The 27,975-nt window shown below is 43.7% G+C and overlaps 2 protein-coding genes across 10 annotated transcripts; one reads left to right on the forward strand and one right to left on the reverse strand.

Moving 5' to 3' along the window:
- Positions 1-635: 635 nt before the first annotated feature.
- LOC310954843 (G-protein coupled receptor family C group 6 member A-like) lies at positions 636-6,918 on the reverse strand (the record flags this gene model as incomplete). Its single annotated transcript, XM_083924530.1, has 7 exons — positions 636-1,561; positions 2,969-3,086; positions 3,166-3,381; positions 5,146-5,958; positions 6,175-6,487; positions 6,582-6,696; positions 6,915-6,918. 7 exons carry the CDS (start codon positions 6,916-6,918, stop codon positions 636-638), a joined length of 2,505 nt encoding a protein of 834 aa, XP_083780656.1.
- An 863-nt stretch (positions 6,919-7,781) lies between these two features.
- LOC310954505 (uncharacterized protein) lies at positions 7,782-27,856 on the forward strand. 9 transcript variants are annotated; one of them, XM_083923982.1, is made up of 20 exons: positions 7,782-8,154; positions 10,795-11,499; positions 13,541-13,660; positions 16,069-16,188; positions 16,407-16,547; positions 16,757-16,876; positions 17,272-17,391; positions 17,496-17,615; positions 18,031-18,150; positions 18,255-18,395; positions 18,605-18,724; positions 18,846-18,965; positions 20,292-20,411; positions 20,581-20,697; positions 21,115-21,234; positions 22,363-22,491; positions 22,825-22,950; positions 23,170-23,289; positions 25,650-25,749; positions 26,688-27,856. In XM_083923982.1, exons 1-20 carry the CDS (start codon positions 7,824-7,826, stop codon positions 26,740-26,742), a joined length of 3,165 nt encoding a protein of 1,054 aa, XP_083780108.1. In that variant the 5' UTR covers positions 7,782-7,823; the 3' UTR covers positions 26,743-27,856. The 9 variants fall into 9 exon arrangements, with proteins under 9 accessions (XP_083780108.1, XP_083780109.1, XP_083780110.1 ...); XM_083923983.1 differs by having other exon boundaries at positions 18,255-18,374; XM_083923984.1 differs by having other exon boundaries at positions 16,407-16,526.
- The last annotated feature ends 119 nt before the right edge of the window (positions 27,857-27,975 follow it).

Genomic DNA, 27,975 nt, shown 5'->3' on the forward strand with positions numbered 1-27,975 from the left:
CTTCCCAGTGGAGGTGGGCACCAGGGGCTTTGTGGGGGACTCAACAACTCGCCTACTGAAAGATCTAGGGCTGAGGGGTAAGGAGCTACACAAAACGCAAGCTTCTGGCTTCGGCTGAGGAGGCGGGACAACGTGTCGGGAGTGAGCAACTCCTGAGGAACGCTAGCTGCGGGGGGTGACATGGAGACATCCCTGTTCACTGCCTCGCCACCAGGAGATGTTCTGTGTTAAGGGGCGAAACATCAGTGAATGGTGGTCCCCAGCTGATGACCCTGCAGCTAGCGTAAAGGGCACCGGTGGAGGTGCGGCAGACCTAGAGCCTAGCAGGTGAAAACACCTACCTGTTTAAACAATTCACTATGAGACAGAGGGTTAGAAAAGAAGATCAATCCCACTCTGATGTTTGTTTGTTAGAAAGAAAGGCTGCAGCCAGTTAGCTTAACTTAGCACAAAGTCTGAAAACGGCTAAAGAGGCTGAAAGTTTCAATCAAACCTAAAGCTCGGGAATTAGCGCGCCATATTTCATTTGCTGCGAGGGTAAAAAAACGTCACGGATGCTGTGATTTCACCGCGGGAAGACGTCTTTCTGTGTGGATAATTCTCACCCAGCGACTCATTTATGAACACGCACGTGACTATGATTTCGTGACGGCCATGCCCTTCTGCTCATAGTGCTTCCTGATGTACGCGGTGATGGCGCTCTCATTGTTCATCTCCTTCCTGAACACCATAATGAAACACTTTGGGGCCAAGTGACAGCAGAGGATGCTGTAGCTAGAAATCAGTATGCCCGCGCTTTCAATGGAGTGTTTTTGCTTCTCATTCGAATTGATATAAATTGGGATGAAGAAAATCCAAACGATTAAATACAGCAGCATGCTGATGGTGGTTAAACTTACATTTTTGTACAGATCTGGCAACCGTCTGCCTTTGAATGCACACAGGAAACAAATAAGGGCCAAGAAAGCGTTGTAGCACAGCATGGCGATAAAGAATCCGACCAGGCCTTTGTCACACAGCAGCAGGATGGTCGTATCCGATGGGTCTTTAGCAGGCTTTGGGGGACCAAAGCACAGCCATGACACGCACAGGACCACCTGGATCCCAGAGACGATGGTCACCACAACCACCGGCTGGTTGAGCTTCTTCCACCGGGACCCAACGTTCAGGTCAAACTTGAAGCCCACTAAGATTTGGAGCAGATTGGCCAGAATGCAGGAGATGCAGAGGGAGAAGGCCATGCCGAAGACAGGCAGGCCTACCATGCAGGAAGCCGAGGTGGGTTTTCCCGTGAAGCTAAACGTAAGGCAGAAGCAGGTCAGCAAGGAAAAAAGCTCCAAGAAGCACAAGTAGCCTCCGACGGCCTTCACAACGGGAGTGCTACGATAGATGGTAAACAAAACCGCAAACACAAGGGTAACAATTATACCCAAGACTTCCAAGGCACTCAAAAAGATGTTGAAGGGATCCGACCACCGTAGGAATTCATAGGTTTTCTTCAAACACTCATCCCTCGGTGGAGATGAGTAGTGTGACAGACCGCAGCGTTTGCACTCCGTACCTGTGGAGTGAGCAAAGGCAATAAGGAAGTACGCGTAAGTGAGAATATTTTTGAATACCCATCATGAAAAAGGGTTACGTGAGATATATACGGAACCATTGTTTTGCATGCTTGAAAACCAGACAACCATCTTGACACCGTTACAGCGGTGTGAAAGCAATGTTTGCAAATGAAAGCAAATGAATGCAAAACATTTTTCGTTGCCACCGTACTCTACGGGGAAATTGTTGGGTCTGTGTAAATCATAAATAAGTCATAGAGTGTGGTCTTTACCTACTCTCTAAGGTGTCCTGAGGTAACTTTGGTTATGATTTGGCACTGTAAATAAAATTGAATTGAATTGAATTGAACATTGTGGTTAATAACTCTAATATTAGGTGATAAGAGGTCTGGTTAAAACACAATGCTGTAGGTGTGATCAAATGCAAACTTCCTCTTTAGGCAAATGTATTGAAATATCACTTGACACACTCAGCGACCAACCTGGCAACCCGACTGCCACAATATGTTTTTTTGTTGTTGTTTTTGTTGCGACTATGATCTTGAGACACTAGATCAGGGCTGCCCAACCCCTCTCCTGGAGAGCCACTGTCCTGCATGTTTTAGGTTTCTCTCTGCTCTAACACACCTGAGTCTAATGATGTGCTCGTTATCAAGCAGCTGAAGCTCGTCACAACCGTTAGACTCAAGTGTGTTAGGGTAGGGAGAAACCTAAAACATGCAGGACAGTGGCTCTCCAGGAGCAGGGTTGGGCAGCCTTGCACTAGATGGCAGTGTTCTGCACGTTCTCCATATTCAACCTTTAAGGCAGGGGTCCTGGAGAGCCACTGTCCTGCGTGTTTTAGGTTCCTCCCTACCCTAACACACCTGAGTCTAACAATGATCGAACCGTGACGAGCATCAGCTGCTTGATAACGAGCACATCATTAGACTCAGGTGTGTTAGAGCAGAGAGAAACCTAAAACATGCAGGACAGTGGCTCTCCAGGACCGGAATTGCCCACCCCTGCTTTAAGCATGGGTGTCAAAGTGATCCAGTAAAGGGCCGTGTGGCTGCAGGTTTTCATTCCAACCAATCAAAAACACACCTGGTCCAACAAATCAACTGTGTGAAGACAGATCAGGTGATTGAGTAAGTCGAGTCAGGTGTGTTCTTGCTTGGTTGGAATGAAAACCTGCAGCCACAGCGAGGCGGCCCTTTACTGGATCACTTTGACACCCCTGGCTTTAAGGGATATACCGATATCAAGCTCTTTTTACAGCTCTTAGTATGATTTTCTTAAAACAGTCCTTCCCAACGCTCCATTATAACGTAAATGTGATGATATCCTCAGGTATATCTACATGAGGGATCCTCTCAGAAGACTTTTACTGTTGTTTGAGGTAGTGGACATTTCACAACACGTACCATTTTCAGCGGAAAACTCTCCCTCTGCACATGGGACACAATCGTTGCAGCACAGCTTGCTTTGCTTTTTCAACTCCTGCCCTGGTTTACACGTCTTAGAGCAGTTGTAGGCGGTGACCTTTGAAGGACAAAACACAATCAGTGATATCCATAGACTATTTTGGGGAAATAAGTATACGTCGACATTATGGCCTTACCATCACGTTGCGCATATTCCTAACAAGATCATGCCGGACTTTGACTTCTCCATGTGGCCAGTACTCTCCAATGGTTTCTATGTGTGTGCCCTGTTTGCCTGTAGTCATGTTCCAATATACAATATCATATCCCAGAGTACTGGGGTCTCCGCTGGGGTCAAAGAAAATACGCGTGGTCTTCACAGTGAAATTGACTTTCTTGATTTCCATCAGAAGCTGCAGAGAAAAATAAACAAAACTACATTTATGTAAAATAAAAAGAGATGTTCTTATTATTGACTTTATTACTTGCAAGATGACAAATCATAAAACAGGAAATATTTTATAAAGGAAACTTCCAAAAATGTTCAAAGTAGGTTATATTTTGCCTATAACAAAAAATACATTTTTGCGTGTTTAAAGCAAAAGCTGCTTATTCCTGATGTGAGTTTTAGATCAAGGGTGTCAGAGTGATCCAGTAAAGGGTCGTGTGGCTGCAGGTTTTCAATCCAACCAATCAAAAACACACCTGATCCAACAAGTCAACTGTGTGAAGACAGTTCAGGTGATTGAGTAAGTGGAGTCAGGTGTGTTCTTGCTTGGTTGCAATGAAAACCTGCAGCCACAGCGACTCTTTACTGGATCACTTTGACACCCCTGATTTAGATGATCAACACCAGTCTCCAGGTTCCAGTAACTATAGGGCCGGTTAACTTAGCATAAGGACTGGAAACATCTAGACATACAGAGGGCATCCCTAAGTTCCTCTGGTCCGATGTTCTAGAAAAAGGGTCCCATGTTCCCCGGTCGCAAAAGCCTATGCCCGGGCTGATTTAATTCAGCGTTTTGTTAGGGTTAGGGGTTACGGTTAGGGTCAGAGTTAGGGGGCAGTATTAGGGTCTACATAAGCCTATTTGTTGGGGAATTCGGCACTGATTTCTATGTGCCCTGAGATAGAGCGGCGTCCTGTCCAGGGTGGACCCCGCCTCACGCCCGATGTCTACTGGGATCGGCTCCAGCCAGCCCGCGACCCCGAGACAATCGGTTGAAGATGAATGAATTAATTAATGACCAGACCGGGGAACATACGACCCTTTCTGTGAAAAGCGGGGAACATCAGACCAAAAGGATCCGATGTTCCCAGGTCACATACAAAGCGGGGTACCTAGGACCCAGGGAACATAGGTGTGCTCCGGACATACACTGTCAGACGGTAACAAAATCTGCCTATTAGCACCTCTGAAGCTCACTTTTTATATCTCGCTGGTTCAGTCTGTTAAGTGTAAGTTGTGGTTTTATCGGTGAGGTTTGTGGACTATTCTTGGCTGTGAGCAGTGACTTCCTTAGCCTAAATTTCTGCTGCTTTCCCCTTTTCCTAGCAACATCATGGTGATGGCAAGACTTCACGTAGTCTTTGCACTGGGTTGAACAACAATGGTACAACATGTTAACTAGCAGCCTAAGCTCTAGAAGTTATTGTTGCTTTTGTTTGGGAAGAGCCAGGTTAGCTGTTTCTCTCTGTTTTCAGGGCTTTATGGGGGTCACCCAAATGTTCCCCGGTCGCATGAGCCTCTGCCTTCGTGGATTTAATTCAGCATCTTGTTAGGGTTAGGGGTTACGTTTAGGGTCAGGGTTAGGGGGTAGTGTTAGGGTCTACAAAGGCCCTAGGGAATAGGGAATTTAGCACCGATTGTGGACAAAATAACAGACCGGGAAACATAAGACCCTTTCTGCTAACTGCTCCCCGGCCACAAACAAAGCGGGGAACATAGGACCCGGGGAACATAGGTACGTGCCTGCTTTATGCTAGGCTATGAGCTAACAAGCTGCTACCTTATATATTTAGCAGAAGGATAGTGTGATATCAATCTTCCCATCAAACTGTCAAGACAAGCAAATTAGTAGGCTATATGTTTAAAAAAAATCAAACTGTTGCTGTAAAGACATACCGCATGTTGGTAATGCAAAATATGTTAGCAAGATCACTTTACTGTAGCCTACCTCCAAGGCTGTAAATTTGGTCTTACGTTCACACTGGTGGTTGTTACACCTCAGCAAGTTCCTAAGACCCTCAACAATGACTTGAACAGCCAAGTAGGTATTGAATGATTGATCTTGGTCGATGTTATCGGCCAAGCAGCTCAGGTCCAGACATTTCTTGGACCCTTGTTGGCTGTTTGTTAGCGAGCAGTTACTTTCTCTGTTCTCCGTCTGATTAGAACAAAGTGGATTATGAGCAATGAAATGTTCGAGGATTGGGTTGGTGGTCCCGTTGAACATTGAGATCACATAGTCTTTAAAACCAGGCACTTCATTCCTCTTAGAGATGAATCCAAAAACCTTCCCGGCCATCTCGATGCCTGGCAGTGCCGAGACACTTGAAGAGGTGGACCATGAATCGCTTGCAATCCAAGTTCTGTTGAGGTTGTATTCAATAGCTGCTTCAAGGATGATAGCAACATTGCTTCCCTTGGTGAACATGATGATGGCTTCAGCAGATGATTTATTTATATTGCTCACCAGCTCAGCCGTCCTCATACGGGTTTGTGAATTGTTCTGGGCAAAGTAACCGGGCAGGATGCTAATGTAGTCAATGCAAATATCCTTCATTTCACCGAAGAGGCCCACAAGGTTGTCACTGCCGTACTTTCCATACTCGTCATCACTTCCTATAATGGCCACTGTTTTCCAATTAAACGCATTCACCAACTCAGCAATGGCCATTGTCTGATATTCATCGCTAGGTATTGTTCGCAGAAAAGTGGGGAACTTTAACTTCCTGCTGAGCAGCTCGCTAGTTGAACCGTAGCTAATCTGTAAGAAACAGGAATAAAACATAATGCGATTGTTCTGCATGCTGTTTGCCACGGTGATGCATTTGAATATAATATACAATACAATATACAGCCTACCATTGTTGCATTATATGCCATAATCTCATCATTGGCCTCCGACTATACAAAAGCATTCAAAATATCTTGCATTTTGACCGTAGTTAATGCGACACTATCGAGTACAGAGAAGACAAACCTGGGCGACTGATGACAGAGCAAGAACTCGTGCAACAGCGATCGATACTTCAGAATGACTCTCACCGATCACCGCCTTTGTTTGGGGTTCGGGTAAAGCCGACTGAATGTTTGCAGGTACCAAACAACTCTGAGGGTGCGACTGGTTCTTCAGCAACTGGAGCGTCCCTCTGATGGCTAAGCTGACATCTCCACATGTGTCATAGATGTCGTATCCTAAGGTGAAGTTGGGTAGAACCCTCTGCGCGCCCTGGTTTATTTCTTGGATGGCGTATATCATAACTTGAGCCCAAAGGAAACCTTTCAAATAATAGCTGCAAAAATTGACAGAGGACGGAGGGAATATCTGAATTGATTCATTATATTATATTCATGTAAATGGACAAACTTCAATGAGAGCATACTTACTCCCTACAGGAGAGTGGTCCGGGCATCGTGCTTCTGTTGGAGTGTGAGTGAATAGGGAAAAGTCCTCCAATGACGATGTCCCCAGGAGAGTATGCGTGGAGAAGATGACTCCCTCCTGAACAAAAGCAAGATACACCGACACACAAAAATAACCACGAGAACATTGTGGATCCACACGGGTAAACACGTGCATGCATGTGTTCCTTTCTCTAGAGTATGAGCTGGTTCCCAGAGAACAGCTCTCATATAACTGTCCTTTGTGGGAAGTGCGACCGGATCATTTGCATTGTCAGATAGAATCTGTAACTTGATGCAACACTCAGTGTGACTGACGCATCTTTAAAACTCGTGCTCTTTTAGATTTATTTTGCGTATTGTCCTTTTTCTTTGTTCATGTGAAACACTTGGTAACTTTGTTTGGTTGAGTGCTATATAAATAGATATTATCATGATTATAATGGTTATTATTATTATTATAAAGCACCCGGTTGGACCTTGAGTTTGGATGGTATGGTTAAGCATGGTTATTGCTTATTACGTCAGCAGAGGTCAGAATTGTAAAACGTATCACAAAATATGAGGCAAGATGGGCTGAAGGTGGACGTTTGGAGCTTTATGGAGCTTAAACATTCAGTTTAAATAAAACTAATAATTTATTCTGATCATCTTATAAAATAAGACACTGTGCAAAAATGCAGACCATCTCAGGAAAAACACATTATATATTATGGCCTGTGGTAGAAATACGATCTTTTACTTGACTACAGTAACAGCACACTATCAGATCTACTGAAGTAAAAGCACAGTTTAGCAACAAAAGCTGCTTTAAGTGTTAGAAGTAACAGTAATACTTAGATTATTGGACAATTTTGATCCTTAAACAGCTGCCAAATATATATTGTATACACTGTATGTACGTATATCAAGTCTCATAAAAGGGAAATATTCAAGTAAGGTACAAGTGTCGTATCTTAAAACTGTAGGTGTACCTGCATCAACAGTATAATATAAATACTGACTAGTGCAGAACTATGGAGCAGTGGCAAAGTGTTGCTCTGAGCCCACCCTCCCTTGTGCACTCCTTCCTTCACTTCCCCCAAATGTCTCTGGATTGGGCCTCTTGTTCCCCACGCCTTGTGGGCAGTGGATGGGATCATATAAATAGCTGCAGTGGAAGCTGTGGAAGTGGACCAAAGTGCATCCAGACCAGAGGCTGTCAGGACACAACTGTGTGCAGGCAACATGACCTCATTAACGTGGGGACTGCTCTGTGTCGTTGGCACCCTGGCATCGGGAACTCTGGGAACTGCGGGGTCACGCAACCGGCAGATCCACTCAGTTAGTCCTTTAATCCCACGAGGATCCTCACGAGTCCCTCCGAGGGTCTCTCAGCGTGTGGAAGATATCAGATCTATTGAACAAGCCTCTGATGAAGTACAGAGTGCTGAAACTTTCCAAGAGGTCCGGCTGGGTGGTTACCTAGCCCGAGGTTTCCAGCAGCAGCAGCAGCAGAATGCCCGAGATGGTCCCAACAACTACCTGGCGCAGAGCAGACGGACAGATGACAATGGAGGTTGGTTGGTGCTCTTATTTGTGTTCCTATTGTATGTGCGTCGTCAATAACATCCATCTACTGCGCATGCATGCAATAACCCTCTCAGGTTACACTTTATACTTTATAATAAGGGTTAATGATTCCTGTAGATTAACCAAGTCACTATGACTTTACGTGCTTGGTTCATACTGAATAGAACCAGAATCAGTTAATTCACACAGTCATACAGTTATGGATGTGACCACATGAGCTGGATTCATCTGATTAAAGTGGATTTCAGGACCATGCGTTTGCCTCTCTGATCTAAAAAAACTAAACAAAAACACATTTTTACGAGAACAGACCCAACTGTTTTTTTGACACATTCAAAACAGTGGATTGAACAATGGTAGTTTTCATTTCTTTTTCTTGTTTTTTCGTTGATAAAGTGATCGTGTTGTTGGAAGCAGTGGGGCTTAAACGTGTCTAATTTGTCAGTGGGTACCTGCTAGGTGATTTTGGTTCTAGTGCATCTTTCTGCGCTCCACTCCATTGGTCCTGAAATGTGCTTTCCTGTGAGATGAACCCAGCTCATTAGGTCACATATCAAATCAAATCAAATCAACCTTCATACAGAAAAGTATCGCAAAGTGCCTCACAGGGATGTACAGAAAAAGAGAAACATCACAAATATCAATGAATGTGTGAAGTAGTGAACTAACGTAGCGTTATAGTGACTTGATTATTAGTTAATGGTTCAGCGACGGGTCTTAATGATACATCCTGCATTCATTCATGCATTAAATCATCACAAGTCATGCTTTATTTATGAAATACCTAAATGATTTCTTCCCCTCTCATTTGTATTTCATCCGTTTCACTAATTTCTTCAAATTTGGCGCAAAACGATAAATCTTACACCTGTTATTAACAGGCTACGAGGCTAATTTCACTGTTAGGACTATTTTGCATATTTAAATCAATTCTATTGCAAGATTTTGTGTCACTGAACTAAACATAAATACCTGACATCTCCTTTCCCTTCTGTGGTATTCACATTAAAACAATGATTGAACCAATAATCATTATGCTTGCCCATCATGCTGCAGCTCATTTTGCTCAAGTTAAACCAAACTAACTACCGCTCTAATGCCTTCCCCTCTGTATTTTCCCCCTCCCTTGGCAAAGCTGCTGGCACTAATTCCAGGTTTTATCGCTATCCGTCCTCCCATCACCAGCCACTTTCACAGCTGCAACACAAAGCTGCACCATTTGCACCCTGGCAGCCTGCTCAGGACACGAGTGGCTCTCTTGCGTCCATCAGAGCTGACGCAGGTACTTAACCATAACTAACATTCTCATTTCACATCCAAAAAGACAGATGTTGATGCAACATTTCCTGCGAGATTTCAAAGAATCACGTGTGCCTCTAAGATGTTTGTCTAATGAAGTTAGTTTCTCATGCATTAGGCTGAACACATGGGGGATTCAACAGCTAACTTAAGTCCCTGGCCAAACTTTGGTGACTGTAGCTTTATTAGAGTATCATTCATTCATCTTCAACCGCTTATCCCGGGGTCGGGGTCGCGGGGGTGCTCGAGCCGATCCCAGCTGACATCAGGCGTGAGGCGGGGTCCACCCTGGACAGGACGCCAGTCTATCTTAATTAGAGTATGAGCCTATTATTTCAGGCTGTCCTCGTTCAAGTAATGCACTGTAATTGATGTATAACCCACAAAGTTATTACACCCCAAATTGATGATTACTGTTGACACCTTTAGTGGCCATAGTACCTAAGATGGGACCAAAGGAGGAACTCAGGTAGTTTAAAAGCAACAAATTCTGCAAATTAAAGGAGGACAGGGTGAATGAGTGCGTCCAAAAACACAGAACTTTCACACAGGAAACCAGTTGCATGTTGCCGAAGGAGGTTCACATAAACATTTGCATTCACCCTGCCATGTGACACTTCATGACACTTCCTCCTCCAAATTTAACGGACTTCTTTACACACTTTGGGTTCAGTCTTTCCCCAGTCCTACGCCGAACATAATGTTGCCCATCAGACCCAAATAAATTTAAGTTACTCTCGTCAATGAAGTCACTCTGAACCAGTTCTCCTTTGTTCACACAACGCGCCCCTCAGCAAAGGCAAGTCTAGCCTTTTTATTCTTTCTGCTGATCAGAGGTTTGGTCACTGCAGAGCAGGTTTTCATTCCAAAAAGTCTTAAATGGCGAGACACTGTCTGTCGAGACAGATCCTTGCCCTGCTGACCACTGAACTGCCGAGCAACTCCAGCTGCAGCGTTGAACCAATTCCCCATTGAAAACTTTGCATAATCCTTTCTTCTTGTGCACTTGTTTTACGTGGACAACCGGACTTTTTGAGGGACTTAATCTTAAACTCCTTGTAAATTCCAATATTTTTGAAATCACAGAACGCCCAACGTCTCTGATGGCTGAGAGGGTCATCCCTTTGGCCTTCATCTGGACAACCTCCTGTCTCAGGGTTTCAGTCACCTTAGAGGGGCTCACTATCTTGCAAAGTAACCAGGAGAGCTGCCAGACAAATAGGGTGTTTCCAACAATTTAATAAATTATCACCAGGTGCCAGATTAACACCAATAACTCTGAGGTATCTGAAAGTGTTCTCTAATTTTTCTCTTTTCTCACTTACAGCAACGAGATCTAACTGCCGAAATCGTCCTATAGACCTGGTCTTCATCATAGACAGCTCCCGCAGTGTGCGCCCTGCTGAGTTTGAAAAGGCCAAGGAGTTCCTGCAAGAGATGGTGGAGACCTTGGAGGTTGGCTCAGACGCCACACGGGTCGGCCTGGTCAATTATGCCAGCACAGTGCAGATTGAGTTTCTACTGAAAACATATTTTGCAAAGTCTGCTCTAAAGCAGGCACTGGCCCGTGTTGAGCCCCTTGCTTCAGGCACTATGACGGGCATGGCCATCAAGACTGCCATGGAGAAAGCTTTCACCGCGGAGGCAGGGGCCAGAACTAGCTCCCTGAACATCGCCAAAGTAGCCATCATTGTGACGGACGGGAGGCCCCAGGACAAGGTCGAGGATGTATCAGCAGCAGCTCGGGCATCTGGGATCGAGATCTACGCAGTGGGAGTAGACAGAGCTGATATGATGTCTCTCCGCCTCATGGCCAGCCAGCCACATGACGACCATGTCTTCTATGTGGAGACCTATGGTGTCATTGAGAAGCTCACTTCCAAATTTAGGGAAACCTTGTGTGGTAAGGATGATGATAACGGGAGTGCGGATATTCCATTAGATGGCGGAAGTGAGGATTATCTACTAGGCCTAGACGCCAGAAAAGGCAATAACGGAACAAAAAATGAGAATGACCATAAAGGAAACAATGGTATGTCCCATCCGTTCTATAAGTTTCACCTGTGATCGTATGGGCAGCACCATAGAAGCAACCTCCATCCTAAAGTCACTGGTCTTCTTCTTTAGTCTTAAGAACAAGAGCAAGGTAACCAAGGTGCAAGGTGATTACCGTCACTTGTTGTGTTTGGATTTCCCACAAAAACGGTGTTCACTAACTGTTGCCGTGCCAATAGTGATAATAAGTGTAATTAATATTAAACATGTCCAAAAAAGTCATACTAACCAACTTAAAGAAGAAGACAAACCTCTGATCACTGGTCGATCGGCCAAGTCAGAGCGAATTCTACAACCGCGGACACTTTAAAATGGTTGAACCCTAATATGATGCTGCCGATACTTGTCACATGGTGCACGCTGCTCTATGCGCTACAGCTTAAGCTATGTGCCCTGCTCAGTTATCTGAAGGCGTACTAAGCTGCCCAGGTCTGCAACTTGGGCCTTTGCAAACTGTGACAGAACATTAACGGTCAATCCTGCACAGCAAAAGCTAAATTAGCTTGCGGTAAATTTGACTTCAGTTAATAAGAAAACCACCATTTTTAACATTGTGTTATCATAAAACATGCTAATTCAAATAAAAAGAGACCTATTTAGATTGATAGTTTGACATTTGGGGAAATACACTTGTTTGATTTCTCGCAGAGGGCTAGAAGAGAAAATCGATAGGACTCTCATGACTCCCATGTCCGTCTTTGCAATATGAAGCTGGATCCAGAAGCCGGTTAATTTACAGCTTAGCATAAATACTGGAAACAGATGCAAGCAGGTTGCCTGTTATTGCAGTTATTAAATAGTTTTAATGCATAGAAAAAATGAGCAAAACACCAAGTCGTGGTTTCACAGCGGTTACATGTGAGAGTATTTCTTGGCTGGGTGAAGTGACTTCCTGGTGTCTCCGCCAGTTACCCGGCAACCTGACGGTGACAACGTGATCGCAGAAAGAAAAGAAAATACTGGTTCATGTCATTTCATAGAGTGCATAATGGTTACATATATGAAAAAACAACTAATGATGTGTAACGTTTACATAGTTTCGGCTAAATGTAATATTTACAGTGGTACTCCATACCCTGTAGGCTGCAGGAACGCCAGCCCAACTGCTCGTGGCTGTGATGCATTTGTGTGATATCAGAACTTGGACCATAGCTTCAACCACCCGCTGCCAAGCATGTAGTTACAGCTGTGGTATTGAGGGGGAATACAAACAGTTATTGCACGGTTACAAAAAGTTAACTTAAGAGAATGGCTCTCTTACTAAGTAACTTTCAACGTTTCCAAGTCAAATTGATTTCAAATGTTCAAATTTTGGTACCACCCAAATCAACAAGGTACCTCCTGAGGTTACCCATGCTATTCATGCAAGCTTCTCCCAGGTGTTCATCTTGACTAACATCCTGACTTACAGCTTGAACCTGTGGAGTGAGTTCAGCCAACCTCTGTGTTTAACTGTAACCAACTTCCTTCCATCCACAAAAAATGACATCTTTACCAAAGACATGCATGGATCATGGCACAGTGTTTGCATCGTCTACAACAGGGGTGGGTGATTCCGGTCCTGTAGGGGCCACTGTCCTGCATGTTTTAGGTTTCTCCCTACCCCTAACACACCTGAGTCTAGCATCAGCTGCTTGATAACGAGCAGAGCATTAGACTCAGGTGTGTTGGAGCAGAGAGAAACCTGAAACATGCAGGACAGTGGCCCTCCAGGACCAGAATTGCCCACCCCTGGTCTCCAAGGAATGCTCTGTTGGAAATGAATAGGAGTCAAAAGCCAGAGTGCAACATTTGCAAGTGACAAATGACTGTGTATCGACCTTACTTCACAATTAATACAAACTAATGCACTTCAAGATCATTATAGTTGAAACACAGAGATCAAGCAAACTAACATGCATGTGGCTAAAACTACACAACTGCACAATTAATCATAATATACTTACAACATACTAACAGAAATATGAAACAAAATCATTGATTTTACTAGGAAAAAATCCAATCGTGTTTCCTTTCAGGCTTGGACGCGTGCGCCCAGGGACACAATTGCCAGCACACTTGTGTCAGCATTGGCAACTCGCACTACTGCAAGTGTCGCCAGGGCTACGTCTTGAACGCGGATGAGAAAACGTGCTCACGTAAGAACCTTTGTCTTCGTCTTAATGTTTTCGTCCCATGTCTCAGTGTTTCAAAATCTCTTTGTGTTTTCTTACGATCTTAAAACTGCTACCGAAAAAGGTTAAACATACAAACAAAAGTGATATTTTCATTGAATCTCGCTTGGACATAGATTTGGGATTAGGGGTGGGGATCGAGGAGTAACCCAGGATATGCTATTATTACTTACTTAACGATATGTTGCTGATGATAACAATAAGTATGATGATACAGCGAATCGATACGCAATACATTACATTGTGATATCTGCAGTGAAGAAGAAAAAATACCCCTTAAGAGGCAAAAAGCAAGAATTCTGTATGTGTTCACTTCTCTGTGATGTCAGAGATGAAATGATGTATAACAAAACGCCTCTAGTCTTAAACTGGTGCCTCTTTAACTGACTGCAACGTGTCCATGTCCATGTCCATGTGTGCCATCATTCCAATGTAAAATGATAAAAATAGATGGGCAACATTTCTCTGTTTAATAAAAATATCAATATTTGGAGTCAAAGTATTGATAATGTATCGCAGAATAACAATAACAACAATATTTTCTCACGCCCTTTTTTGGGGATTTGACAAGAAAATCCTTATTACGAGGAGAAATCTCTAAAACTGTCAGGCCCAGGCAGGAATGAGGACTCATGCGGAGGTTCGCGGATCAAAACTGAATTTTTTTTTTCTTGACGACAAGAACGTGACACAGAGCAAAAAGGCCACAAACAAAAAAATCACTCCGCACAAGAGGAACAAACAAATATCGATGGTTATGAAACAAAGTACAAATTAAAGTCGCTCCGTCCAGGAGGAAAAAGCAAAGTTAACAAATGAATCTCTAAACTAAATCGCTCCATACGGGAGGAATAACAAAAAGCAAAGTGATCAAATTAAGAAATTAACCAAGGTCGCTCCAACCAGGAGGAAAAAAACAAATAAAACAGGAAGTTCACAAGACAAAAACCCAAAGACGGGACCGACCTCACCGCGGCGGGACACTACCTTTTTAAACATGTGAGACCTCTGACAGAACTTTGGGACTCTAAGTTGATAAGATTTGAAGCTCCTATTGGACATCAGTGAGTTGGGTGCTTTGCACACTGCACTGCATACCATCTCTTGTTACCAATGTTTTGGGTGCTCTAAATAAATTAGGACAGACGCTATTCAGCACAAATTAAGTGAGCAGGACAATTATGAAGGCCTGGACTGATGAGAGGCACAAATTCTAAAGGTAAATGACCACTTTAAAGAGGACTAGTAGATCCTCCCCAAGTCGCAGGATTGACTGGATATCAAGGTTCAGTAGGTCAGCGATCCCCACTACGCTTGTGTTTTTCAAACCTGGAATTAGCCAGCAGCAACTTCCAGTCATATTGTTCTTTAGTGCCACAAAAATACAAATTAAGCTGTACACAATTGTCTATAGCTCATGACTGTGAAGCCAACAACTAATCCTCCCCGATGCCGCCTGTTCTGACATACAGAGTCTAGGTAGGCGAGAAGAAGCATTTGCGCGAGGCCCAGGTAGTGTGAGTACAAACGGGCTGGCCAGGGGGGGGAGAGGGAGGGGGGACAAGTACCCAAAAGCCCGGGGCACGGTACGGAAGGACAGTGTGAGTGCGCTCTAATAGGGACAACCCCCATAAGATCATCCCCGATCTGCAAACTAGAGAAGGCCCAGCCTAGTTTAAGGGTGCACTCACACTGTCCTTTCGCACCGCGACCCGGGCTTTAGGGTACTTGTCCCCCCTCCCTCTCCCCCCGCGCCCCAGCCCCGTTTGTACTCACACTGCCAGGGCCTCGGCCAATGCTTCTTGCTGTCCATACGACATCACGCCGTAACACATCACACACATTGATCGCGTATGTGTGGCTTTGTTTCCAAATCTTTCCGTAGACCTCTGAGTTTTTGTGCGTCTTGTTGACTGTTTTTGAATCTTTTCATCGACCAAATCTGCAGTAAACACTCCACCTCCGCATCACACCAACGTGAACCTTTCATCGCCATTGTTGTTGCTGTTAAATGTCCGCGCATGGTCCGTCCTTCTATTTTCTATGTCCTCACAGGCGCACATACCTCTACCGCCGTAGGGCTCGTGCTCGTGCTCGTACACGTGCACACGCTTGTGCTCGTACATGTGCAAACGGCTCCGCTAAAGCCCACCTCTTTCAAGCGGGCTGTAGGCGGAACGGGTGCACTCACACTGCTTAAAGGTTCTAGGCTTTAGCTGAAAAAACGGTTTTGGCCCAGTACAGAACGACAGTGTGAGTGCGCTCTAAGCCAGTTTAAAGTGTGATGTGCTCATGTATTTAGAGCTGACTCAGGATGTTTTGCCGTATGTAGACTTAGTTGGTAAGATGTGGTAAGAAGTGTCTCTTTTCAGGTTCAGATACATGCGTCCAAGGACATGACTGCCAACACATCTGTGTCGGCACTGATGACTCGTACGTCTGCAAATGTAAAGGGGGATATGTGCTGAATGCAGACCAGAAAACATGCTCACGTAAGAACCAGACTGTTTTACGTAGATATGTTGTCCGTCTTTGGCCAGTTCCTGTGTTTTGCTTAAAGTTCTGATGTATCCTCTGTTTACTGTACATAGCAAGACCCAGAAAGGCACTTGGCTTGAGTGAACAGTAGATGCTTAAGCTTTTATGAACTGTAAAAAAGATTATTGCCAATCAAAGGCTCGTTGGAGATGTCAAAGTTCTTTCTTTTCAGGTTTGGATTCATGTGTCCCAGGACATGACTGCCAGCATATTTGTGTCAACACTGAGGATTCGTACCTCTGTAAATGTCGAATGGGATATGTGTTGAATGCAGACCAGAAAACATGCTCACGTAAGAACCTGAACTTTTCAGGTAGACTTTATGTTTGTTTCTTGGCACAGGCTTTCCAGAAATCTGGTTACTGTATGTTTATTAATGGCACTTGAGGCCAGAGAGTTTGAGCCAATAGTCATGACTTCTCCAGTGTAAAAGAATTGATGGCTCATTTAAGTCTCGGCTGTGATGTGCTTGGCTGATGTGATTGGATTGAGTGTGTTACATGATGGAGCATCTGTTTTCAGGGTCAACTACATGTGCCCAGGGACATGACTGCCAACATATCTGTGTCAGCACCGATGACTCGTTTGTCTGCAAGTGCCGAATGGGATATGTGTTGAATGCAGACCAGAAAACATGCTCACGTAAGAACCTTTGTCCTTTGAGTGTTTTTGTGTCTACATAGAAAGAAAACATGGCTGATGGGATTTGATATGCTGCTTTAGAGCAGTGTCTGGTTTACAACAATCGTTACTTTAGTGCTTGTGGGGTTTCCTGAATAGAAACATGCTATCATTGGGACACTACAGACAGACTTTTTTCATGCCTCTTGAGACTAATATCAGAGTTTGTGTTTAGCGATTTAACAGTCAACTGTTGAGCTCAATCTGAATAACTCTGAGACTGAGGAATACAGAAAGAGAAGCGAGTAACAGCATAGTATAAGGAACAATGGCTATGGCTCCAACAGTCCAAGCTCTCCTTGCCTGATGTCATGATATGTCAGCTAAGTAAGTCACCTGGACATGTCTCTTTCCAGGCTCTGATCCATGTGCCCAGGGACATGATTGCCAGCACATTTGTGAAAACAATGATGACTCGTACACATGCAAGTGTCGAGGGGGATATATTTTGAATTCAGACAAGAAAACATGCTCACGTAAGAACCCGAATGTTTCAAGAGTCCATTACTTTGACCCATGGTAGGTTATATTTCTGACTTCGTAAAGGGAGCCCATCAGATGTGGAAGTGTTTATTTTCAGGTTCAGATAAATGTGACCAGGGACACGACTGTCAACACACCTGTGTCAGCACTGATGACTCGTTTGTCTGCAAGTGTCGAATGGGATATGTGTTGAATGCAGACCAGAAAACATGCTCACGTAAGAACCTTTGTCCTTTGAGTGTTTTTGTGTTTACATAGAAAGAAAACATGGCTCATGAGATTTGATATGCTGCTTTAGAGCAGTGTCTGGTTTACAACAATCGTTACTTTAGTGCTCGTGGGGTTTCCTGAATAGAAACATGCTATCATTGTGAGGTTGTTGAGGTATTTTGTACACTACAGACAGACTTTTTTCATGCCTCTTGAGACTAATATCAGAGTTTGTGTTTAGCGATTTAACAGTCAACTGTTGAGCTCAACCTGAATAACTCTGAGACTCAGGAATACAGAAAGAGAAGAGAGTAACCGCATAGTATAAGGAACAATGGCTATGGCTCCAACAGTCCAAGCTCTCCTTGACTGATGTCATGATATGTCAGCTAAGTAAGTCACCTGGACATGTCTCTTTCCAGGCTCTGATCCATGTGCCCAGGGACATGATTGCCAGCACATTTGTGAAAACAATGATGACTCGTACACATGCAAGTGTCGAGGGGGATATATTTTGAATCCAGACAAGAAAACATGCTCACGTAAGAACCCGAATGTCTCAAGAGTCCATTACTTTGACCCATCGTAGGTTATATTGCTGACTTTGTAAAGTGAGCCCATCAGATGTGGAAGTCTTTATTTTCAGGTTCAGATACATGTGCCCAGGGACATGACTGCCAACACATCTGTGTCAGCGATGATGACTCGTTTGTCTGCAAGTGTCGAATGGGATATGTGTTGAATGCCGACCAGAAAACATGCTCACGTAAGAACCTGAACTTTTCAGGTAGACTTTATGTTTGTTCATTGGCACAGACTTTCCAGAAATCTAGTTACTGTATGTTTATAAATGAAACTTGAGGCCAGAGAGTTTGAGCCAATAGTCATGACTTCTACATTGTAAAAGAATTGATGGCTCATTTAAGTCTCGGCTGTGATGTGCTTGGCTGATGTGATTGGATTGAGTGTGTTACATGTGGGAGCATCTGTTTTCAGGGTCAACTACATGTGCCCAGGGACATGACTGCCAACACACCTGTGTCAGCACTGATGACTCGTTTGTCTGCAAGTGCGGAATGGGATATGTGTTGAATGCAGACCAGAAAACATGCTCACGTAAGAACCCGGTCCTTACGATACGTATGTCTCAGTGCAGAAAAAGATATTTTGTGCCCCATCATGTTTTTAGATCAATGCTTTCAGTTCAAGTGTTAGCTGTGGAAGTGTTTGTTTTCAGGTTTGGACACATGTGACCAGGGACATGACTGCCAGCATATTTGTGTCAAAAATGGGGATTCTTACCTTTGCAAATGTCCCGAAGGATATGTGTTGAATGCAGACCAGAAAACATGCTCACGTCAGGTTCTACCTATATACTGTATTTTATATTCATGTCAGTGTGCAGGGTTTTGGTTCCCCCTCGAAGTCTGTTATTTTTCTCATCTCATCTTTATCCGCTTATCCGGGGTCGGGTCGCAGGGGCAGCAGCTTTAGCAGGGGACCCCAAACTTCCCTTTCCCGGGCCACATTAACCAGCTCTAACTGGGGGATCCTGAGGCGTTCCCAGGCCAGTGTTGAGATCTAATCTCTCCACCTGGTCCTGGGTCTTCCCCGAGGCCTCCTCCCAGCTGGATGTGCCGGAAACACCTCCCTAGGGAGGCGCCCAGGGTTCATCCTTACTAGGTGCCCGAACCACCTCAACTGACTCCTTTCAACGCAAAGGAGCAGCGGCTCTACTCCGAGTTCTCACCCTATCTCTAAGGGAGACTCCAGCCCCCCACCTGAGAAAACCCATTTCGACCGCTTGTACCCGTGACCTTGTTCTTTGGGTCCTGACCCAGCTTTCATAACCATAGGTGAGGGTAGGAACATAGATTGACTGGTAGATCCAGAGCTTTGCCTTCCAGCTCAGCTCTCTTTTCATCACAACGGTGCGGTAGAGCGACTGCAACACCGCCCCCGCTGCTCCGATTCTCCGGCCAAACTCACGCTCCATCGTCCCCTCACTCGTGAACCTGATCCCGACTTGAACTCCTTCACTTGGGGTCAGGACTCATTCCCTACTTGGAGTAAGCAATCCACCGGTTTCCTGTCTGTTATTTAGTCGTTAAAAATGCTTGAAGCATTACTGTATGCCTCAAGTTTAATTTGGACAGCAAGAGTTGGTGAAAGCACTGTGCTGCGGACGCACATACATCAGCACTTGGAAGTTGCTCTAAATGATCATTCATTCATTCATTCATCTTCAACCGCTTATCCCGGGGTCGGGGTCGCGGGGGGGGGGGGGGGGGGGGCTGGAGCCAATCCCAGCTGACATCGGGCGTGAGGCGGGGTACACCCTGGACAGGACGCCAGTCTATCGCAGGACACATAGAGACGAACAGAGACAGACAACCATTCACACCTACGGGTGATTTCAGAGTCATCAATAAACCTAACACATGCACGTCTTTTGACTGTGGGGGGAAACCGCTCTAAATGATAAGAAAGTTAATTTTGAATTTATTTTGAATGAGCAGGAATTGGGGAGACTGGAACTGATGCACCTACACCTGTGGACCACATAGTCATGACCCAAGTGTACATTTATTGGTGCCATTTTAAAAGCTCCAGGACAGGCTAAGTGCTTCTTGATGGCTATAATTCAGTTAAATCACTTACAAGTGTGAGTGTCTCTTTTCAGGTTCAGATAAATGTGCCCAGGGACACGACTGCCACCATGTTTGCATCAGCAGTGATGACTCTTACATATGCAAGTGTCAAATGGGATATGTGTTGAATGCAGACCAGAAAACATGCTCACGTAAGAACCCGGATCTTTTTGACTTGATATGCATGTCCAAGTGCACTGCCTACGATTTGATAAACTTGATTAAATGCCTTTATAGTTTATTGAAATCAGTTTCAGCCAATCATAAGCATAACCAAGGAAGTTTGCTCTGGATGTTAGCTGTGGAAGTGTCTCTTTTCAGGTTCAGATGCATGTTCCCAGCATAACTGCCAACACATGTGTGTGGAAAATGGCAATTCTTACTCTTGTATGTGTCGTGAGGGATATGTGTTGAATGCAGACCAGGAAACATGCTCACGTAAGAACCTAAGTTTAATCTGTACACTGTCTTTTGACGTTTATGTTGGTGCCCCACTAAATTCCAATATTAGATGTACTTGATGAAATGCTACAAAAGCAATTAAATAGAGGATATTAATATCTTGCGACAATGGTGTTTCCCAAAAACACTGACCGAAGTTGATAAAGCAAGAGCTGGTGAGGCACTGTGATGTTAAGTTACTAATGAATGCGTGCCCATTGATGTGATTGAAGCACATTTGTATAAACAGTGATGACTCATACATCTGAAAGAACATGCTCACGTTAGGACATTACTTTTAGAGTTGATGAGGATCTCAGAGTCATTATTTGAACCCATCGTAGGTCTTATTTCTTATTTTGATTGATGCAAATTGAGCCCATCAGATGTGGAAGGGTCTCTTTTCACTTTCAGGTTCAGACACATGTGCCCAGGGACATGACTGCCAACATATTTGTGTCAGCACTGATGACTCGTTTGTCTGCAAGTGCCGAATGGGATATGTGTTGAATGCAGACCAGAAAACATGCTCACGTAAGAACCCGGTCCTTCCTAAGAGATTTTATGTCATTTCTTAGGTATAGTGTATTAGATTTCCCTACAGTATCACTATGTTTTCCATTTTGTACACAGTCAGGTGCACTCCATATCGTCTTTTATAAGTAATGGCATTTACTAGCTTATTGGGAACAAGCTCAAACGGATGAACTGAGAGGAATGAAGTACTGTACATGACATGGGTGATGTTAACTGTTGAAAGGAAATTTGTCCAATCGAGTGGCTCTTAAAGTGAAATGCTGGCGTAAAATCATCCCAGGGTCTTCGTCGTCGTCTGCAAAAACACTCATCAAATAAGCCATACAGACAATTATTTTCGTGTAACAACTATTAACGGAGAAATCCCGGATAGTCGCTGACAGTAATAATGTAATGTAATGCAGCAAACACTGATTAGCTCGAGGCAGCACCACTAATACAGCTCATGATAACACCAAACCTCTGCAGTAGCATGAGAAGAGTCCTTACACATTAATTGAAGCATCAACAACAAGAGTGTTTTGAAAGACTTACCTACTGGCCCCTGTACCAGCTCCTCTCATAGTAAAGTCCATTCATGTCAATTACCAAAGTCAATCCAAAAGGAAGGAGCCCATTGGCGCTTTGTTGTGTGTGTAGGGACTCTTCTCATGCTGCTGCAGAGATTCATTGTTATTTTGAGCAGTATTAGTGGTTAAAAAAGCCGCTTTAACGCCTTTATCGTGCTGCTCCATGCTAATCAGTGTTAGCTGCATTCGGCTGTTAGCGACTGTACCGGATTTCTCCGTTAATAGTTGTCACACCAAAAAATGTGTCTCTATGGCTGCCGAAAAAGACCCTGGGAGGATTTTATGCAGAAATTTCACTTGCTGGCGTTAGGCCTAGTCAGGAAAGAATCTGGACCTTTCCATTGTGTACACTGTCCGATGCTCTTCATATCTTTAGTAAGTCAGGACATTTAGCTCATAGTGAACAAGCTCGGACTGATGAACTGAGAGGGATGGAGTGATCATAGATTTCATGAACTGTTAAAAGGAAATGTGTCCAATCGAGGGGGTTCTCAAGTCAAGAGCTTCTTGACTGATGGTGTCAGGCCCAGTCAGATGTGGAAGTGTCTCTTTTCAGGATCGGATGCATGTGCCCAGGAACATGATTGCCAGCAGATTTGTGTCAACGGCAATAACAGCGATGACTCGTATATCTGCAAGTGTCATGTGGGATATGTATTGAATGCAGACCGGAAAACATGCTCAAGTAAGAACCTGATTTGTTTTAAGGTGCATGTTTGTCTGTGGTGTGATCCAGCATCTCAGATATTTCATAAAGCACGACATTTTGGAGCTTCAAAGCATGGTTTACCAGACCACCAAAAGGTCCAACAAGGTCCAACTGTGTTGTAGACACACCACATCGATCCACCGTGCATAAGCAGGAGATAGAGACTGGGCATGTTGAGATGTATTGGTCACATCACTGAATCATCTCCTTCTTTTAAAGGGAACCGTGACTAAAGGCTCTGCAAACAGCTAAGTGATTGTTCTTGATGTCATTAGACTAGGTTGCTGAGGTGTGAGCTTTCCTTTTCAGGTTCAGGTTTGGACGCATGTGCCCAGGGACATGACTGCCAGCACATTTGTGTCAACAATGGGAACTCCTACATCTGCAAGTGTCGAGTGGGATACGTTTTGAACATGGATCAGAAAACATGCTCACGTGAGAAACTTCTTCCTTTCAACTAAAGATTGGTGCAGCACTTCAAGGTGGCTTGTGTTATTCCATATTAGCTCCAAAGACTTCTGCAACAAGAGCTGTTGAGGCACTTGTATTGTTGTACAGTCATGTTTGGGGAAGGGAGTCTAATGATTACCAAGAGCTTCTTGACCTTGAATTACTCAGATCAAGTCGGTTTGATGCAGGAGTGTTTCTTTCCAGGTTCAAATGCATGTGCTCAGGGACATGACTGCCAGCATCTGTGTATCAACAACGGGGACTCTTACGACTGCAAGTGTCGAGTCGGATATGTGTTGAATGCAGACCAGAAAACATGCTCACGTAAGGATATTTTTCAACATGTATAAGACTGTCTATGTACTGAAACCCTTCAAGCTTTCCGATGTTTCGAATCAGTTCAAGCTTTAGGAATTTGTCACAGAACTGTATTGTGTTATTGCCTTGTGAGCTGTCTTGTACGTCTTGTGAAATGTTCCGGACTGGCACAAACGCACTGAAAGGTGTACGTGGAGATGGTTTGAAATCCTCAGTGAAACCATGAGCAACCAAGTATCAACAGCTGACCAGGGGCTCCTTGAATACGCTTTCCTTATGAATCTCGAAGAGGCTTTATCACAGAATGGTTGCACCATGAAGCCAATCTCAAACCATCCTATCTATACACGACAATTTAAGGTGAGAGTGTTTTTCAAATGTTATCTGTCTAGGCTTACCATAAATCCACCGTCCAATATCTCCTTTACATCATGTCATATGTCACCTAGGCTTTGCCCCCTTAATTGTCTATAGGCTTGACCATTTTCCCATGCAGAGTCGTACTGAAATTAGTATTTTGTGGAAGCTGGCCTGGCAGTAAACAAGGACCCTGTGGTACATCTCTTACCCTGGTCTCATGGCGGTGCACTTTCTGCTACTTCTGCGATAGCATCCACCTTGCAACATGGAAAATGGAGTGCAGGAGGCTATAGCACTGATGGTACTTCTTACTTCTTTCATGATGAAGAGATTAATCTGCATAGGGGGATATACTGGCTTCACCATTGGCTGTACCAGTTTTAGTATAACATGACAACCCACGAGTAGAGAAACTGCAAAGCTCTCCTTCTATTGAAGGCAGCCAATACTGTAGCAGCAAAGAATGGACTTTATCTATCTAAACAAACCCAGCTAGGTCTCTAAAGTGTGAAGCAATACCGGACCAGGTTAGGGTTTGCCATTAACTAGAAGAGGTTGTCCCAAATTGTGCATGTGTTGAACCTTTGTCCCTAAAGGGGCATATGTTGTCTGTTTCTTTGTCATGGTGACACAAATGCCCTTTTCAATATCACCTGCAGGGTTTTTAGTTGGGTCTAGATTTAACCCTTGATTGCAACCGCACTGCTTTAGTACTTTGTGATAGAACTGAAAAACAAATTGGTTTAGCGTAACTGAAATGGTGAAAAGTCGTTCTTCTACATATTCCATGTGGTCTATACCAGTGGTTCTTGGACCTCCATGGTCCTTGAGGGAGATCCAGGGGGGCCTCTAGAAAAATGGGGAATAGTTTATGTCACTATTTAAGAAGTGAGCCCCATGTGAGCAAGAGTCATAAGAGTGACTATTCTCACCATAGGTTTCACCTGTCTCCAAAGATATCTCCTTAACTGTAGTTGACAACTATAGACCATCTTATCACTGTGACGTTGCTCAAACAACAATCACTTTCAGGTAGACAACTGGCAACCAACAAGAAAAATATATATAGATGGACGTCCCTGATGTGAAATCTTATCCAATGGCCGTGTGACCGTACATGTATCAATTTAGGGGTTCGAAAAAGATTTAGAACCACTGTTCTGTACGCAGGCTGTACTGTTACATAGAGTCATATAGAAGCTCTTACTAACTGTCTACATACATGTAGTTGTCAGTGGACTGCTGCAGGTTGGAACTTGGTCAAGCCTATGGCGCTGATAGGGGGCTTTAGAGTTAGCATACATTTGGGTTTTAATAATTATCAAAGTTATTATGCCTTTCATATATGTCTTTTTGCATTCTTTAGCTGTGGAGAAGTCTGCAGTTGACTGCAACCGAAGCTACTGTCCAAGGACAAGCAACACTCTTACTGATCCGGTCATTAACGGCACTGTTTATAGGAGCTTTTCTGTGCTGCTGGTTTAAGGAATGAGAGGCTTGTGATGGGAGCCCACAAGAACTTCGGCCCAAAACACATGGTTTTAATTGATTTGCCTGTCGTCTGTCATGATTGTATCTCTTTCAGTGATTTGGTCTTGTGTGTATATGTGAGTTTATTGCTTCAACGATTATTAACCTGTGTCCCCTTTGACTCTATCCACGCCTGACCTCAGTAACCGAGATCTCCCAGGTTGTGATTCACCAGCTGAAGCGATGGATTTCCTAATCTCACTCACAAAAGAAAAATATGATTGTATCTGATCTCTGCTTTATTGTTCAATCAATATCTATTATGCTTTGTTGCCATTAACAACAACGCCTGACTTTTATCTGATTTTGTCCAAAATGTTCTCATGTCGAACATCAACATCGAGTGTTTGGGGGAGGAACGTAAGATGAGCTTTGATGCCCTGAGCAGCCAAATGGAGTATTACAGAAACTACACTAAACAGTGGAAAAACAACTCACCTTCTTTAACCTTTTCCATGTTTTTGTCCTTCTTTCAGAGGAAATGAGAAGTGAACTAACTCAAGATGCCTGCATGTGTGAAGCTCAGATTTTGTTCCAGAAAAAAGTGCAGTCAACCATTCAGGAGCTGAGCAGAAAACATATCCTTTTGCCCGCAAGTCTTAAAAGGACGCACTGTTTTTCATTTGATACGAGATTTTCAGAATCAGAATCAGAAAACCTTTAATGTCCCTCAGACGGGGAAATTCTTTTGTCACAGCAGCAACAGAATATGACAAAATAAGGTAAAAAACAGCAAAAATAAGCAATAAAGTTACATTTTAAAAAGGGAAGAAATAGACATAAAGGGCTGCACGGTGGTGTAGTGGTTAGCACTGACGCCTCACAGCGAGAAGGTTACAGATTTGAATCCCGGCTGGGGCCCTTCTGTGTGGAGTTTGCATGTTCTCCCCGTGTCTGCGTGGGTTTTCTCCGGGTACTCCGGTTTCCTCCCACAGTCCAAAGACGTGCAGGTGTTCGGTTCATTGATGACTCTAAATCACCCGTAGGTGTGAATGGTTGTCTGTCTCTGTTCGTCTCTATGTGTCCTGCGATAGACCCCGACCCCGGGATAAGCGGTTGAAGATGAATGAAGGAAGAAATAGAAATAGACATATATACATATTCACAGGATATAGTGCAGTTGTTCTTGTTTCATTTGTTTTGTAATAATAAATTAATATGAGTATATGTGACCAAATAGTGCACAAACCGAAGTGCCCATAGTACAGGATGAGGTCAGTAGTCTATTGGGAGCAGTGCTGATTGTAAAGTCTGACAGCAGCAGGAAGGAAGGACCTGCGATACCTCTCCTTCGCACACTGTTTACAATTGTGATTGATATGTGAGAAAAATATGGTCGTTGTGCCTTTAAGAATGTTAGACATTTGTACTTGCTGGCTTCAATCGTTGCGTCTTCACCTATTCGTCCTTTTAATGTCTGTTGATTTGTAGTGGTGCCTTTTTAGAAATGTGATAATGAAGTGGTAATCATTACAACTACACCTTTTAATTCTATTCCCTTGACTCATCCGTTCACTTGATGAACTTTCAGACAAAGTGGACCTGATCGAGGGCCAACAGCAATATTAAGGACAGCGATGAAGATGTCAGAAGACACGTTCAGGACCAACAACGTAACCAATTCTTGTGACCAGAGGAAGTAATCTGCAATCCTCCAAACTCCTAATGCTTCAGTAAAAGCGTCTAAGGCTTCGGTCGTGGTCTGCGTAGTATTGATTTCCCGTGCGGTGTACTGGTAGCATTGATGTTTCATATTATAAACCTGCGTTTTGCATGCACAGCACAGTCTGTGATTACTTTTTACAGTAAAGTCGGATAAATCTGGTGTAAACGTTTACATATATCTGTATATTTGTGAGACAGGATACATTTCCTCCTGGCAGAAAATTAGGGGAGTTATAGAAGTCAACCTTCTAAAAAGAAAACATTTTAAACACATTAAAAGTTTTCTTTTATAATGGATGTTTTTGGGGGTGACAGTGTCGTACCACATCCTCGTTGTGTATCCAGTTCTTGGTCATTATTCTTGGTAGAACACAAAGCCTCCATCCGTAACCACAACACAGCAGCTAATCTCTTACACAACAGGAGCATTGTTGTTACCCCTTTGATTGCAACATTATTATGCTGCGAAAACACCAGAATAAGCCTGATCCAATTGGCCCTGGGGATTGTTACATCACCGTGAATTCCTACATACTTTTTATTGGATACTGGAAATATTGCAACACCTATATCGTGCAAAATTAATCGGTAATCATTGTTTTGTTTGTAGCAGACAGGTGCAATTGTTTTAGGGCAAGAGGGAAAACAGTTTAGGGCGTTCAAGGGTCATATGACCGCTCCAGTACTGTGCACATTTGGCAGGTCTTGACCCAAAGTCTCTGGTAACACTCCGAACATTAGACAATAAATTCTGAAATTGTGAGTGTTAAGTCCTTTTTTCAATGTTTTTTTTTAACCAGTATTTCACTGCACAGTGTTTTATTCATACACACACATGCACTGTATTTTCTACTTTGTCATATCCATGGAACTCATGAAACACATTGGAAAAAAGTATTTTTGGTGCAGGGGTCTTAAGATTACGTATTATGGTGCTTTTGTAATGGAAAACTACTTGTCTGTATATTTTCTATTGGGTGTGTAGTTGCACAGGTAAATAAATATTCTGAAGAATGGATCCTGTACATCTGCATTGTGTGTCTTTACGCTTAGTTACCAAGTAAGCCCCTTTTAAAATCAATAAAATGTGGACTCTCAGATCAAATGGAGCTTTCGTGAGAGTGTCAGCCTTCAAAC

This window comes from Echiichthys vipera (assembly GCF_963691815.1).
Source record: "Echiichthys vipera genome assembly, chromosome: 12".
In the NCBI taxonomy this organism is placed as follows: domain Eukaryota; kingdom Metazoa; phylum Chordata; class Actinopteri; order Perciformes; family Trachinidae; genus Echiichthys; species Echiichthys vipera.